The sequence below is a fragment of the Sebastes umbrosus genome, chromosome 3 (assembly GCF_015220745.1).
Source record: "Sebastes umbrosus isolate fSebUmb1 chromosome 3, fSebUmb1.pri, whole genome shotgun sequence".
In the NCBI taxonomy this organism is placed as follows: Eukaryota; Metazoa; Chordata; class Actinopteri; order Perciformes; family Sebastidae; genus Sebastes; species Sebastes umbrosus.
The window spans coordinates 33,906,568-33,923,057 of NC_051271.1; the positions used below are offsets into that span (position 1 = coordinate 33,906,568).

At 42.8% G+C, this 16,490-nt stretch overlaps 1 protein-coding gene and 1 long non-coding RNA gene across 5 annotated transcripts; one reads left to right on the forward strand and one right to left on the reverse strand.

Moving 5' to 3' along the window:
• Positions 1 to 3,332: 3,332 nt before the first annotated feature.
• LOC119484556 lies at positions 3,333 to 14,510 on the reverse strand. 3 transcript variants are annotated; one of them, XM_037763418.1, is made up of 8 exons: positions 12,015 to 14,375; positions 11,296 to 11,381; positions 10,562 to 10,893; positions 10,306 to 10,370; positions 10,045 to 10,202; positions 8,453 to 8,968; positions 5,769 to 7,267; positions 3,333 to 4,024 (listed from the first exon to the last, which is right to left on the reverse strand). In XM_037763418.1, the coding sequence occupies exons 1-8, from the start codon at positions 12,311 to 12,313 to the stop codon at positions 3,353 to 3,355; spliced, it is 3,627 nt and encodes a 1,208-aa protein (XP_037619346.1). In that variant the 5' UTR covers positions 12,314 to 14,375; the 3' UTR covers positions 3,333 to 3,352. The 3 variants fall into 3 exon arrangements, with proteins under 3 accessions (XP_037619346.1, XP_037619345.1, XP_037619348.1); XM_037763417.1 differs by having other exon boundaries at positions 3,333 to 4,030; XM_037763420.1 differs by lacking the exon at positions 11,296 to 11,381 and having other exon boundaries at positions 3,334 to 4,030; positions 14,233 to 14,510.
• Positions 10,844 to 14,756, forward strand: LOC119484595. Of its 2 annotated transcripts, none has more exons than XR_005206048.1 (2): positions 10,844 to 11,038; positions 14,508 to 14,756. It is a non-coding gene; the product is annotated as an uncharacterized LOC119484595 (long non-coding RNA). The 2 variants fall into 2 exon arrangements; XR_005206047.1 differs by lacking the exon at positions 10,844 to 11,038 and adding an exon at positions 14,259 to 14,394.
• Positions 14,757 to 16,490: the final 1,734 nt, after the last annotated feature.

The following is a 16,490-nucleotide window of genomic DNA, read 5'->3' on the forward strand; positions in this document are numbered from 1 at the left end:
TTGCTAATTAAATAGCATAAAACAAGAAAATCATTTTTAGCTATTAGGAGCCCAAATCATATGGCCTGTCAAGTAAACAATTATGCCATGTTGTTGCCGGTTACATAGAAAACAATTTAAGAAATAGGGGATGATGAGTGGCCTTTCAGTATGCCTCCATCAATGTGGACGAACGACCCCACCCAGTGGCCGGAGGTGTCACTTCCTGACATTTACAACTACCGTATTGAATCTCCAGGTAATGTATTCTTTTGCTGTTTTGGTCTGTTCAATGGGACGTCATTGTACACTAATTACATCCCCAGTGGTGGAATGTAACTAAGTAGGCTACTCAAATAGGCCTACTGTACTTCAGTACAATTTTGAGGTACTTGTATTTTACTTGAGTATTTCCATTTTCTGCTACTTTACACTTCTACTCCACTACATCTCAGAGGGAAATATTGTATTTTTTCCTTCACTACATTTATTTGACAGCTTTAGTTATTCTACTAGTTACTTTGCAGATTCAGATTATTAATACAAAATATGGATCAACTAATAAATGATGATGTATTATTATAAGGTAAGCTACCCACCAATAAATAAAGTAGTTAAAATGAGCTCCTCCTTTACCAGCTGCAACATTAAAGTGATGAACACATGAATGCATCAAAAGGTATAATACAATAATATACTGTATATTATTCTGAAATGGGCCATTCTGCATAAGGAGTACTTTTACTTTTGGAACTTTTAAGTATATTTTGTATAACCTGTGATGAAGTGTTTGCCACAGATGTGCAGGCATCGACTGGGCGGGTCCCACGGTTTACATCCTCTCTGCGGATGGCCTGGAGCCACAGATCTCGTCTTTTATCGTCCTTTGCTCTTTGGGGAGTAAAGAAAATCGTACACCTGTGGGTTTTTTTTTATTGTTTGACGTGCAAAACCCAACGCAGCAGCTTTTAGGCATTATGTCACTAGTTTTTTTAAATTTCCCACCAGCACTTTTACAGCATTTGTTTTCACCCAAAAGGGGGCATGGTCATTCTGATGGCAAGAAAGCGACGTATGCCTGCTCTCACGTACAGTACAGTTACAGTAAGCAAGTTAAAGTAACTGTGAATGATTTATTTTCATTCCTGTCTGCCTGTCTTGTATCTGGGACAAAGAGCTGATATTGTTGCGTTATATATTGGAGACATACAGTAGATTGACTTTGTGTATTTAGCCTCCACGCAAAACGGTGATGTACATCCCTGTGTGACTGGTGGCGGCCGTACAGCCATCGGCCATGATCAGAGCCCAGTTCCGCCGAATGTAAAACGCCCTATCGACACCCCTTCCTCTAGTAACCGGTAATCTGTAACCTCTTACATTTCAACACTGCCCACGGTCTACATCCGGTGAGTCAGACTACACTAAACGTAAAACAAATTACAGCAGTAACAAAGAGTAAACAATGTTTCCTCTAAAATTAAAATGTAATAACAAACATCTGTTCGAGACAAGGAGCATTAAGTAAGATTATATTCAGTCTTTGGAGTCTTCTTTCATAATATACTGATTCATAAAACAAAACACTTATGCAAAAGCAAAGGCACATGGTAGCAGTTTTACACAACGCTACCATGGAGGACTTTCATCTATGTTTTGACGGACAAACTACACACTTGTAATCACACCTATAGGTTAGAAATTATAGCATTAGGCTATAGTTGTATCCAAAAGAGGAAAGGCACTAGGCGCTACAAGGTACTTAATACAAGTTGAATGTAGATCAGAAGTATAACAGTCCAAATTGGACACAGTACAAAACAGATTCTCTTTCTTTCTTCTCTTTACTCTACAGGAAGTAAAAAATAAAATATCACGCTACCGTTACTTTGATATATTAAAGTTACATTTTAAACCTTCGCTGCACAAAGAGGGTAAGTGTTACACACATAGAAATAAAATAGGAGTAGAAGGCAATTGTATTTAGTTGTTATGGTGACAACAGAACCCACGTTAGTGCGTCCTTAAAATATGTGGTCGCAGGAAGAGGACGGACGCAGCTCCTGGAGACAGCTGTTGGGCTCATTTTCTGTAATCAGTGCAGCACCAACACCTGGCGGAACCAGCCCAAGAGCTAACCAGCCAGCTGTTCGCTAACTAGCTAATTCCACCATGCTTCAGCACCACCCTGGTTACAGAAAACAAACCTTACAAAGTTGTCACTTATCTGACGATAGCTTTCCTCTGCTGTGGCAAGAGTGTGTGGATGATGGGGCTGGGACGATTCGCCCATCTCCCGATTCGATACTATCACGAAACTCGGGTGCCGATTCGACATGTATTGCGATTTTTAAGAATTGCGATTCAATATTACGATTTATTGCGATTTTTGTTAAATACTACACCATAGGGAAAAGTTGAATCATACACTTCTCGGGCCTTTACTTTGGAAAATATCTAAATTAATACAGTAAAAATTTTGATTTTTAGCATGTTTGTAGTCAGAGATGTCCTGAAGTCAAATATATCAGTTATTGTCAGGCATTATTATTTTTTTTTTTTTTTTCTCAGCAAAAATAAAGACATTTCCCTCACAATTTTGTTGTGTAATTTATAACGGACATGTAATGTTTTATACTTCTCGTCAATATAATACAATCAATTTTATTTCCATATGTGTATTTTGTATGTACAGTTCCCTTTGTTAACACCTTATTTTGAAAACCGGACGTAGTCGCACGTGTATACTTCCGCTAACTTCGCCAAGTCCATTGCTACCTCTCCCCCCGTCAGCTCTGTTCTCTTTATACATCCATGGTCAGCTCCATCGGGGCCGTTTGAATGCATTTAACATAATGCATTAAACTTTACTGGATGTGTAGTGTTTACCAATTTGGATTTAATATTTGAGTGTGCAGGTCGTATCCACGCGGACCCTCCGCAGTTTTCTACTTTCTCATTTCGGCCGCCTGCGGTTTGTTTTAATTGACGGATACGGAACGGATATAACGTCACGTTACTCTGACTACAACAATAAAAGAGGTAACTTCCTTCTACCTCCGCATAGACTCAAATGAAGCAAATATATCGATTCTGGCATTAAAAAATCAATTTAAAAATCGTAACTTACTGCAAAAACTCACCTCTGTGAGTCCGCGACTTGCCACAAGTCAATTTAGTTTAGGCGGAAGTCAGCCCGCTACAACGGTCACTATGGCAACGGTACACATATAAAAATGTCCGCCTCTCTGCTACGTTGATTTGAACGGGATTGTCCGTTCTACTCCTGTATTCTATTTCTATGGTTACACATGTAGCTGAGAAGGTTCAAATCAGAGCTTATGAAACAAAGTACTGAAAGTGGTTTGTGTGTTTATTGGATCCTTTCAATCCCACTGTTCTTGTCGTCATTCCTAGCTGCTGCGTGCCCGCCCTCAGTGGTGGGCATGTGGTTGTGGTGCAGAAACAAGATGGAGTCCAAACTTTCTGGTGGTATGTTGGCTCTCTTCCTGTACGTGGCTCCCGCTCCTTCCTGCGTAAAGTTCTGCGCAGCGCTACCTGCCACTGCCGGGGCCGCCAGGTAGGCCCGTGCCACTGTGGCCAACAGTGGGAACTGCACCGCCTTCGTCCTCCACCACTGCAGCGGCTCCACCCCCAGCGAGGCCCCCTTGTCGGCTCTGAAGACGGACATCTCCATGTCTACGGACTCCTCCACGGAGCTCTGCCTGCTCTTGGGGGCGGAGCAGAACAGGTCTCCCAGGAGGTACTCCATACCAGAGAGTCCGCCCTGAGGGCCTGGATCTGCCGGCTCGCTCTCATCAGGCTCCCACGCGTCACTCTCTTCGTCTTCATAGTCCATCTCTCGGAAGTTAATCGGGCGGGATTCTTTGAGGCGCTTGCTCCTCCGTAGGAGGTCGCTCTCGGACTCTGGCGACGCAGGTGAGGGGCTTCTCTTGCTCTGGCTTTGCTTCGGACCCTGGTTTCTCCTCCTGTCCTCCTTCACAATCCTCACAGCCTCTTTCTTCAGCCAATCAAAAGTGGCTGTCTGCTCCTTAAAGACAATCACAAGAGGAGAGAGAAAAAGATTTCATGTGTGAGTATCCTTCATTTTACAGAGATTGGGAATTACTGAGAGGATTAGTCAAGTTACATAGAAAGATTTTGTACGAGAGATCAAGAAGGCAGACCCAAAAATGAATGTAATTCAGTCTTCCTGACCAATGACGTTCATTAGCACCAGAAATGGACACAAGCAGCAAAACAGAAATTTCTCAGTATGTATGAATCATTAATATGTATTTTAAAACAAAATAGAAATCCCAAAAGGAACTGACAGATATACAGTGAAAAAAGGAGCCTATAGATTTGTGCAGGAATGAGTCCTAAAACCCAGAAATGAGTTAGCATTTTAGCACTTCTGGTTCCCTCGTCTGGAAGTCGATGTTTTTTTTTAATGGGTTTTTAGTTAGATGCTTTAAATAAGGTCTATGCTTAACACAAGCTTAAGAGATTTTAACGTTTTGTTCTATGATATAAAATACTTCAGTAAATATCCCACTCGTGAATTTTGAAGCCTTTATGTGTCTTTAAAAAGGCAGTTGCTGACAAGTGGCTAAAAGAGACTATTAAACGTCATCACGCCGACTCGTCCGTCTTTACTGTCCCGTTATGTATACTTGCGTTCACGTGACCGTGGTGTAGTTCGTTTATAGCCTAATGTTAGCTTTTTACTTCTGGCGATTGCATTCATGCTTCAAGAAACGTAAAAGTGGTGTTCATTTGTGGAGATTATCTTGTTGAACAAAATGTGTAAGTATCATAAACGTTTGTTTGCCACAGAATTTATTTTCTGCAATAATCCAAAACTCAATGGAAAAATCCTATATGGGGTTTTGACGAGGGAACCAGGGCGATGCGGACTTCCTGGTTGGCCTACAAAAATATATCATCCCTGCAGCACTCTATTAAAGATGTTTTAATAGCAAGCCTGTTACAACACTGGCTTTAATGAAATGTTCAGTGTCACACTTGCATGTGTGTGGCTATGCTTAGTGGTATGTGCTATTCTGAAGGCGGGACATCAATCCTTAATGTTTTGGTTCCAACCGAAATGTGTCCATAGCACAGAGTATGGAAAACTGTAAAGGACTGAAAGCTGGAATGAAACGCCTATTCCGCTTCATCGGCGCGCTTACTTATTCTTTGATCGGATGGTTCCAGATTTAAATCAAAATTTTGCCCATTTAAGACTGCATTTTATTTTGGAAAAGTTATTTTACGGCTGCTTGTGTTGAGAAATTTAACAGTGGCCAGACAGTTCATTTTACAATCTGTGTGTATCTATCCATCCATCTATATGCATGTTGTAGTATACATTTATATTTATTTTACCAACAAGCTGGTAAACCATCACAACAGTATACATATTTATGTGCATTGCCTGTCTACATCCTGTTCTTACGTGTCCATAACTGGTTCCCATGTACATATACTACATTACTGCACAACCTGTCTGCATTTCAGTTTATTCATATGTTTTAACTACTCCACTATTTTACATCTTGGTATTCTCATTTTAACTTGCGTAATTTTCTTTTTATAAATATTGTATGAACAAATAATTTCATTGCCACTATAATAGTTGTACATATGAAAGATAAAGCACTTGAACATCTGTTACAGTATGACCGTAAAATGCATATGTTCCGTGCAAGACCAGAAAACTTGACAGGCGTTGCCACGGTAACTAAGAAGGGCGGGTTTAGCGAAAAGTCAACTTTGCAACTCACCTTTTCCTCCATGAACCCCAGCCCATGGAACTGGGGGTCGAGGGAACACGCCACACACAGAACCCTGTTGACAACGGGGTTTTCATAACAGCTCGCCAAGTTCCGCCTCATCATCCTCTTCACCTCCTTCAGGATGGATGATGAATCTCCCGTCCGCGGCACGAGGTGGCGGGAAAGCAGGCCCGTGAGAATGGGTTTGATGAGGGACAGGCGAGGGAACGCCTCCTTGGCGAGAGTTCGACACGCCACGTCCAGGGGTCTGAGAACCAAACACAGCTCCTCCACGACCCTCCATTCAGACCGCAAAGACGCGACGCTCGTTGAGGATGTGTTGGAGGTGGAGTTTGCGTAGCAGCTGCCAGACGAACTGGTTTCTGAACCGGCGTCTTCCGAAGACAAGCCCTCGCTTTTAATCTCTCTTAGCATATCACAGAAAAGGCTTTTGTGTTTGGTGAGCATGCTCAGCAGAAGGTACAGCTTATTCCACGTCGGCCGGCTGTGAGCCCACGACTTCAGCTCCGCCCGTTCTTGTTTCGTCAGGGTCTGCAACAGACCCTGGGCGTGGTGCTGCTGATACGAGCCTTTGATTTGAGCGTGTGGCAAGAACAGGGTCGCGAGAACACCCTGGAATTGGCCGAGGGTCTTGGAGATGACAGAGTGTGACATCACTTCCTCTATGCAGCCTTGCACGGCGCTGAAGAAACACGGCACGGACGGTAGTCCTTCGCTAGAATGGCCGTGCTCCGAGCCACGCGGTTCCTCGAGTGACACGGGCTCCTCCCTCTCGAGAAATGTCGTTGAGTTCGGGTGAGGGACGCTTCCCGTAGCTTCTCCACTTTTCACGCTCTTCTTTGGCCCCGGCCTCATCTTGTTCCTTCCTTCCCCTCCCAGCAGGACCAGATTAGGCTGGGAGATTCCCCACTCCTGAGCCATCACTTTCACTTGAGCCTCCACTGCTTGAAGGCTGTAGTCTTTCCCACCACTCTCTGTCAGTCTTTGGGTTGCCAGGGCCAGGTTCTGAAATCTAAAACTACAGTCTATGTAATGTGCCCAGAGGGTGAGGTACCTCTCGGTGTTGCCCTGCCAGTTGTGGAACCAAACATCCACACTCACGGTGACAAAGTGAGGCACTTCCCTCCGATGGCTGGGAGGTCGCCCGCGTCTCCTGGTCTCAAACTCCATGGGAGCAGTGTAGTCAGGTATATCCTCGTGTTCGCTGCTTGCCCGTTTCTTCCTCAGCAGCAGAGCCAGGCTCGTCTTGCCTTTGGCGTGGTGTTCTTTGAGGAGGTTCCCGAGCTGGCGAGTAGAAGGCAGCTCCTTGTAGGAGGGCAGGAGGGTGTGGATCAGCTGTTTGAAGCCGTCCCCTTCTACCAGAGCCGGAGGCAGGAGATCCATGATGAGGAAGTTGGCGATGGCATTGGTCACATGAGTGGACGACACCTGGGGGAGTGTACTGACCAGGCCGCTGTTTACCATCATTGGCTGTGGGCGTTGCTGAGCTTTTGTGAAAAACAACAAATCAAATCCGCAAATCAGCTTCAACAGATTGACAACACATTTTTACAAAGCCTGTTCAAAAAATGAATATAATAAAGTAGCCGGCTGGACTTAAATGAGTAATCGGCTGATTGGCCAGCAGCCGTCGCTTTTACTGTACATCAGACCTGCAATACGCCATCCAGAGTAGGCTCTCATGACCACGCCCCCTTTTAGGGGAAAACAATCCTGAGTCCTTCATAGACGGTAACAGAGTAACCAGAAGAAGTTGAAACAAGTATTCAAACTTCTACTTTAAACTAACCGGTAGTAGTAACAACGCTATGCTGAGGAGTTGTGTTGTGTAGTTGGTTGCACCAACAATAAATCCAAAAATGCTGATCTCTGATTTGTTCTCCTGCCATGTCCTAAAAAATATATGATAGGGTGGCTTTATGGCTCCAAGTTATAGACCAGACCAGCATGGCGTCATCGCTGAGGCTGCCCTCCCTTTTAGGGGAAAGAAACTCGCTGTCACAGGAGAGGAATTAGCTTGAGTGACTGCTGCTGTAATACAGTCATACATTTACGTTATAGCAGCATCAGACTGTCGTTTCCAACTAAATCTCAGCCTACAGATCACACAGATGACTATTAACACGTTGGTTATTTACAGACAACACTTAGCCTGACGTGATTCAATCAAATGTGTAGAGATGTCTGGATAAGCAATATCTGGCCACTGTGTTGGACGGGGGAAGACTGAAGAGACATGACGGCAATCAACCTTAATTTAATCGCGAACGCTCAGGTTCCGGCAGGATCACAAAATAATTATTAGACATGTGTATAAAACTAATGTTTGTTTAACAAGAGATGAATGCATATGAACTTGTCAAAATTACAATCCAAACATACGTAAAATTGCATTGAAGTCTATGAGATCTTCGGTTATCTATCCCCCAAAAGGGGGCGTGGCCTTGACTTTGTGCCGGTCTGATGTATAGAAAGCTTTGATCTTTTATGTTATGGATTGTCCTAAAATTTGGTACACACATTCATGTTACCAAGATGATGAATCCTAATAACTTTGGTGATAATCAGACTTTCCATCTACCCCCATCTACAGGCCAAAAGGCCAGATACTTTATTAACAAATGACATTCCCATCAGCCTTAGGTGTACTCTCTGTGTACAGTAATAGTTACCTATTGTCGGAAGACACCGATCCTTGTTACTGTCACGTGGAGGTCTGATGTGGTGCTTGCCGGTCAGGTGGTTTTGGAGATCCGCTGCTCCTCCTCCTCCACAGCCCACATGTTCCCCACACAGCTTACACACCGCAGTGCTCCGATCTAGAGGCCGACCCGTAGGGTCCGGCTCCAACCCGAAAAAGTACCACGGGCTGTTCTGTGTGGCATTTGGGTTACTCAGCAGTTTCTCACTTCCAGGCATAAAGTCGTACTTTTCTAATATATGAGAGCTTGGGGACGGCAAGGAGATCAGGGGAGGGAAGGCAGAGCCGGGAATCATGCCCAAGTCGCCGACTGCGTCCGGGTTTGACATCGTTGTCACGTCACTGATGACAAGCATGGGGCTCTGTGACTGGCTGTGGTCTGACCAAAGAGAAGAGCTGCTGGGCTCTGGGAGGGTGACCAACTGGATGTCTTGCAGAAGGCGCAGGAATGTCTCTTTGTCTCCAATTTCACATTTCACATTGTCACCTGTATGTAATGAAAAACAAAAGCAAAGGATGTTGGCCCACTTTAGCAAGCTACATTTTCAGTTTGAAGACTTTCAAAATAATAGCTGTAATTCAATTTAATGCCGACCTTACACCAAATGACTTTTCAAGTCGCAGACATATTTCAAAGTCAGAATAAATTCAGAACAGTTTTGCTAGAGTTGCGGCGCGCTCCCCTGATCTTGATCATTTAGTGTAAGGTGGTCAAAAACCTCAGTCCAAGCTGTCTTAAGTCAGTCTTTTTCTCGTCTTGACGTTCCGATAAAATCGAACAAGTTTAATATTATCGTAAGTTCAATGACGCGAACATTGTCAACAACCAATAGGTGCGCTCTCTCCAGCACCAAACAGGAAGCAGCAAACTGGGTAGAAAGTAGACATGGAGGAACTGGTGGAGTTGAGGAGAGAACAAGAGCTGCAGCTCTCGAAATCCCCGCTGAGTATTCTCTAAGCTAAAGCTAGCTAGCTAGCTAACCACTGTCCCAAACGGGGCTTCTTGCAAGCTAACTTTAGCTGTCGTACAGTTAGCTCATAGGTTAATAGCAAACATTCCAGTAGCTAACGTTAGCTTGCAAGTAAGCGCATTCGGGGCAGTGGTTAGCTAGCTAACTAACTAGCTAATCCCATGAAATAAGGAACAATCCCTCAACATTATTCATTTATATTCAACATGAATTATTATTAGTTATTCTCAGAAGGATTTCGCCGTTTGTTGTGTGTAGAGATGTGTGTGTGTACAGTAGTGCGGCGACAGACAGATAGAAAAACATGTCAGCCTGCTGCGCCGCAAAGCTTCGAATACGTCTCACTGAAGCTTCGAAGCCCAAAAAATGGTATTCGGGACAGCCTTAGTCTGTGACTAAAATCTCTGTGACTTAAGACACATTGTCTTTAGATGTGAGAGGGTGTCGGACTTTTAAAGGTCTTTTCAAAGTCTTCTAGTGTCTGGTAGGCATAAGTCTACTGCTGGTTGAAAATTAATGTTGAAGGGAAATATATAGATCTGCGAGTCTGCTTCTACCACATGTCATCCCATGCTTCGGTGAGATAACTCACCCATACCAAGGCCCAGCAAGGTGGCGTAATCCTTGCCGATCCAGACCCTGAGCTCTGCTCCCTCCGTGATGGGCTGGGAAACCTTGTAGTAGATGTGGCGGTAGAACTGGAAGATGACCAGGTTGTGTCCCTCCTCACGGCTGGTATACGTTACATACCTGAAACATAGAGCAAACGTGTATAGTATGTAACTGTGACCAGGAAAGAAAGAGACAATCTCTGTCAGACCAGTGCTCTGATTGACCAGTAAGGAGTGCCCACCTCATCCAGTTAGATTTGCTTTCATCAGAAGCGTCGACGTAGATAAAAGCAGCATCATCTCTGATCTGGAGATAGGAACAACGTATATGTCAACTCTTTTTTATGACCATGTCCATATTCTATATGGAATTCCTGATGGTTATCAACACAAATCACAAATTACATCATGGATTATAAGTGGCACAAAAAGCATCACCTTTTGCCATAACTTAATTTTAAACTACCTCTTTACGTCTTCTCAAACCGGTGTACTTACAGCCCAGGCGTATTTGAGGTTGCTCGGCATTTGTCCTCTGCACACTTCTCCTACAAACGGCCCAAACATGACGCCCTGTTGTAGGTGACACTTGGCATACACTTTGATCTCTCCCATCTGCTCATCGCCAGAAGATCCAGGACCAGACATCCCAGATCCAACGTCTCCGCACAGGCACAGGCAGGAGGGCAGGGACAGCACTGCCCGGGAGGGGCCGCCATGGAGCCACGGCTCTCCGGGCGGCAGCACGGCGTCTGGGACGTAGTTTGTGTTTGTCGCTGACTGGAGAAACGGAACATCCTCGAAGAATTCATCATGGTTTAAATCCAAACCTGCAGAGGCAAAAAAAAAATAGATTGATTGTTATTAACAATCCAGAGGAGGAGCATGGAGCATGTTTACTGTACAGGAAATAGAGACAAGACCTTTGGAGGATGTTACAGCATTAGAATATGATTGGTACTATACTAAATTATAGTAAGTATACAACATTTTACACTTTATAGCAAAGACAGAAGCTTGGGAGTTTGTTTTGATTTGTTTTATTCTGTTCCCCCACCAAGCGAAATTTGTTTCTAAAGCGTCTTATATCCATCTTATAGTTCAATCATTCAGACTTTCTGTAGATATTGTTTTTTAACATTTCACTCAGACTGTAAGATAATGACTCCATTGCAGAATGTGTGTGCTTGACTGGACGTCTGTTAAGAGTGCCCACTTGTCTGGTGGCAGACCTGCTGGGCCAGCTGATTTGCTCTCGCTCCACGGCCTGCAGCTCCCGACGGGCGGCGTCTGGTGACTTTGGAGGGAGCTTTCAGACCTGTTGTACAAGTGACATTGGAGTCATTTCAGCAGGTGTAATGGGATTAGAGATGCACCGATCCAACTTTTGAACACCCGATACGGTCACTGATACCTGGGCTTTGGGTATCGGCTGATCCTGTGTACTGATCCGATACCAGTGTTTAATTAATAAGCTGCGTAGAAGTGACTGGGATCGTTCTTTTATGTGTAAGGCAACCTCAGGCTTGACTTAAACAGTTTTCTTAAATTTGTAAAACAAAATGTAGCAAATAAATACAAATATTAATTTTATTTATACAAATTGAATTTTTTATTTATTATTAAAATAATAAATCATATAACAGCAACTTGGTAAAAAAATCTTCAAAATTAACAGGAATTACAATTCAAATGTAAACCTTTTTAATGCAGCAACAAAATTGGTTCAAATGTAAATAGGAATTCAAATTCCAGTATATAATGTATATAGTATATAAACATAGAATAGGCTTGAATAGATCTGCCCCATTGTCACCGATACCCGATCCAGCTATTTGAGTCAGCATCAGCCCGATATCCGATCTGGTATTGGTATCAGTATCGGTGCATCCCTAAAATGGGATAAATGTAAATTAAGATGGCAACAATAGGTGAAAAAAACTCATCCTACCTGTGTACAATGACTGGAATAACTTTCCTTCCCTCCAGCCCAGCGTCACACAGTTGTTGAAAGGGTGTGTTTCTGATGCAGTGATTGGTATAGATGACTGATGTGCCAGCTTCTTTAGACATGCGAGACAACATTGAGCCCAGGTAATTGACTCCTAGGGGGAGGTGGCTGTACCACATCTCATCAATGACTTCCTTCTTGGGCTGCAAGTAGAGGGCGGTTGCGTTGGATGGGAGCTTGCTCAGGTACTTTAACAGAGAAGTAATGGGACAGAATTCACTGCCCGGCTTCTCAAACATAGAGCACCTGTCCTTCTGAATGTGATTTCTTGTCTCGTCGACGAAAAAACGGCGTGCAGTATCTCAGACCTCTCTCGTCTTTTCTGATTACAAACGAATCTGGCCTCAGACTCCTGTTGGCCTGCTTCCCTCTGCGGCCGAAATGTACCTGGATATCAAACCAGACTTTGCTCAGAAGTCCTCTCGGAGTGCTGGTGTCCATCGCACGGGAGTGTCTGAGGATGCGAATATCATCCGGAGACAGTGCCTGATGGTGTGATGTTATGTCTCGACCGGCCTTCCTGATTCTCTTGAGCACTCCCAAGAACACCTTGTTGGCTGACATGAACTCAGCATCTCTCATTAAGCTCACGGGCCTGCTGACAGGAGGCTCTTTGAAGTAACGGTTCAGTCCGGCTCTCAGCGCAATGTAACTAGGGATCCCATACAGCTCTCCTTTGCTGTTTCGTACCGATCCGTAGAAGTGTCTCAGCAGCCCGTTCAGGTCAGTCTTGTCCACTGTAGCCAGGTCCACCACCTGGAGCCCCTGGGTCTCCATCCAGCCGGTGAAGCAGTTCACAGCCCATATCGTCTGCTTCTTTGTGAGCTTACTTACGGTCCTGCTGTCCTCCAGTTCATCCAGTTCCAAGTCTGTCACCAGTGCATGTCTGCAAAGGTCAGCTGCATTTAGTGTTAAATCATAGTCTTCCTCATCTTGTGACTCATCCTCTTCTTTGAGAATAACCTCCTCTATAGTTCTCACATCAGGCTCAAACAGTAGAGACTCCTTCAGCTCTGCATTCATACTGTTAGCTGTTAGCTCCATTAGCTGCCCAAGGTAGAGTGTCTTTAAACCTCAAAATGAGGCGAGCAGGTGTTTGTATGCTGGCCTTGTAAACAAAGCGGAGTGATACCGCTCCAGTAGTCAGGCTCCGGTGCTATACGGCGATTATACCACAGTCGTTATCAGTCTGTATTGAAGAGATGGAGCCAGTCGGTTTAGAGAAAAGGATATTAACCCTCTAAAGATGGCGGTGTGACTGCAGCAGCCGTAGTCCGCTCCGTGTCGTGTCTATAACCATGGTAACACCGCCCCTCGCTGTGGTAAAACCACTGTAAATCACGGCCTCGCTGTGCTTTATTGATTAGTTTAACACGATAAAGATGGCGGCTCGGACTGCACCAACCGCACAAACGGGACAACATCTATCTTCACCAAATCAATATTAAACAGCAAAAACATTACCAAGTGTTAACCTTCAGCTCCATACAATGGGCAATGTTTAGGTGATACCATGGCAACAACAACAACAAGGGTATGAGACTGCCGTAAAACACACTTCACAGCTTCTGGGTCGTATCTCCTTTAGCGCATGCGTACAAACACGTTTAGGCGGTTCAAAGAGTGTTTGTTTGTTTTGTAATAGCACTGTTACATCTGTTACATGGCAAAACATAACACTAATGTTACTAAAATGTGGAATTACGTTATGTACAAATTATATATTAGATAACCTCCTGTTTAAAAGAAAGAGATACTGTTTATACTTTGAAACTTGCTGGTCGGTGTCACTCACACGTCGTTTTTGAGTGTAAGTTATTATCTTGATTATATACACTCTTTGAATGTGTCGGATACAATGTCAATGGAATTAAATGTTGCATTCATAGAAGTGACACACTAAATACACTCACTATCAGTCTGTCAGTCTAAGTATAATGAGGTCTAGTGCTCCCACGTGTCCACACCTTTAACTACTCACATATCTATAAATGCAACTTTATAAACCATATACTAGCGCCCCTCTGCACACAGTGTGAAGGGGGTGGATGAATGAGGCAGTGTGGCAAAAGGCGGCCAATGCAACAACACTCACATTTCATGCACTCTTTAAAATGCATAATTCTTGCAAGTGAAAGTGGTGCATTTTGGTGTATACCTTGAGAATCAAACAAAGCTCCAGAGGTCGTGGAAGAAATGTTCTCGAAGAAATCAGCACGATGTCGCCGTCTCAGATGACTTCTCAGATTCGTGGTGTTTCCACCTTTTGCAAGTACTATTTTTCGACACAGACGACAGATGGCCTCGCCCTGGTTCAAAGGTTGGCCCCTCTCATCTGCTTTCAAGCCAAAATACAACCACACGATTGACTTGCTCCTCGGTTTACTGATCAGATCCATGTTTCTGTGGCCCTTCTCTGCCTTGTTTCTGCAGGCTGCAGGCTGTCCGCTCCACTGGCTGGCTGGCTGCAGCACTGCTGCAAGAGCTAGGTCGCATAGAAAGGACACCGCGTTGGAAAACTACACCAATTATTTAAGATGCGCTATTTAAAAATGTAGTGTTAGTGTGTGGTAATGATGATGAGAACTTTCTGTGTGAAAAAAAACATGAGACTCCAATTCATATCTTCATGACCAGCCCATAATTGTGAACATATTTCAATAAAACTGTGCTATTTCTTTTTATAATCTTTTTATTAATTGTCAATAATCGATAGAACAGTCACTATACAGGGAAAGTTAATTTTTGTTTTTCTGAACAACACCCACCCGTGACACAACACATCAATCAATCATACCTGACAACAACATACACACAAACAGCCACAGCTGGCCACAAAAGACCTAACTGATTCTCCATCATGGATACATAAAATTAAAATTGTAGAGAATACAACCCAGGGAGAGTATCCACAAATAAGTCATGAAATAATAATAATAATAAGAGAAAAAATAAATACAAAACGTTTAAAATATATATATATATACCTACATACACACACATACACACACATACACATATATACACGTATACACATATACACATATACACATACATACATATTTATATATATATATAAATATATATTTAAAACTGTGCTATTTCAATAGGAAAGCATTCCATCATTTCGTGACATGTGCCACTACTTGTAATAAAAAGTCACTTTCAGTGGCATAACAATAAAAAAACACAGGATGACAGCCATTGAATGTGGTGGCTCATCGTCTACCTGCTCTATTTCTATGCTCGCTACGTCTTTATTTGTGGACCAACTACAACATACTGCGACGACTCAGGGTTGCCAGGTCCTGTAGACCTGCACAACCATAGACATATATATACATGTCTATGTGCACATTCTTCAAGTCTAAACTCAGAATCACGTTGTGGGCTATTAGTTTTTGGTTGTCAAATCAATTGCACACGTTTGGAAATATGGACCACTAAATATGAATTGTAACGATAAGGACCTTAAGGTGGCTCTTGCATATCTAGGCTAATCATGAGGCACTGTCTTGCACAGGGGCCACCATGTAAAAATCAAGTTGATATCTTTATTATGTTTGATAATATCATCCTTGCATGCTGCATATTCAAACATACATTTATGTGTAATCAAATTACCACAAACTAACTGACAAATAGCAAACCTGGGGCATATGTAGCTTTAAAATACTAATGTTTACAGAGACTGGGGCCAAAAATATAATTATCATGTGTAATCTGTGTTGCACACTGTACTGTAACTGTTGGGTAGGCTACAGCAAAGAGAGTGTGAGGAACCAGAGGGACAATGTGACATCAAAGAAATTTTTTTTCAGGAACATCCTAATCTGGCCCTGTGCATGACTCTCTGTCAAGTTAGAATGATCTATAAAAACAGACAACCAGAGGTACATATACATATATGTATATACAGTATACACAAACACACACACACACACACACACATATGAGCATAAAATACTTATAGTACTTATTATGCAGAATGGCCATTACAGAATGATGTGTATTACATAATTGGATTATAATCATTATATAACAATGATAATAATAAACTTTATTGGTATAGCCCTTTTCATACAAGAAATGCAGCACAAATTGCTTTACAATAAGGGAAAATATACCTAAAATAAAAATAAAAACAGGGACAATAAGATGGAAAATAAAACACATTTGATTAAATAAGATTAAAAAAAAAAAGATACAATGAAATATAATACTTATTTTCCACATCAGTGGTGGAGATTAGAATTTTTAAGATGAAAACAGACCTTGAGTGCACTCTCTACCAATCACTGATAATGTACAGTGGGGACAGTTATAATTACTTTATATAGTCTACTGCTGTGTACCTTGAGCTATAATATATCAGATTTTATTTGTTGATAATATTTTGTATCAATAATCTGAATG

Bases quoted from the DNA above. Each gene is read 5' to 3' on its own strand.
- LOC119484556 (XM_037763417.1), bottom strand. From the start codon at position 12,313: ATGTTTGAGAAGCCGGGCAGTGAATTCTGTCCCATTACTTCTCTGTTA. The intron at 10,894-11,295 runs GTCTGCCACCAG...TTGCCTCTGCAG, and splicing joins CAAATCAGCTGGCCCAGCAG to GTTTGGATTTAAACCATGAT. The intron at 10,371-10,561 runs GTAAGTACACCG...TCCTATCTCCAG, and splicing joins ACCTCAAATACGCCTGGGCT to ATCAGAGATGATGCTGCTTT.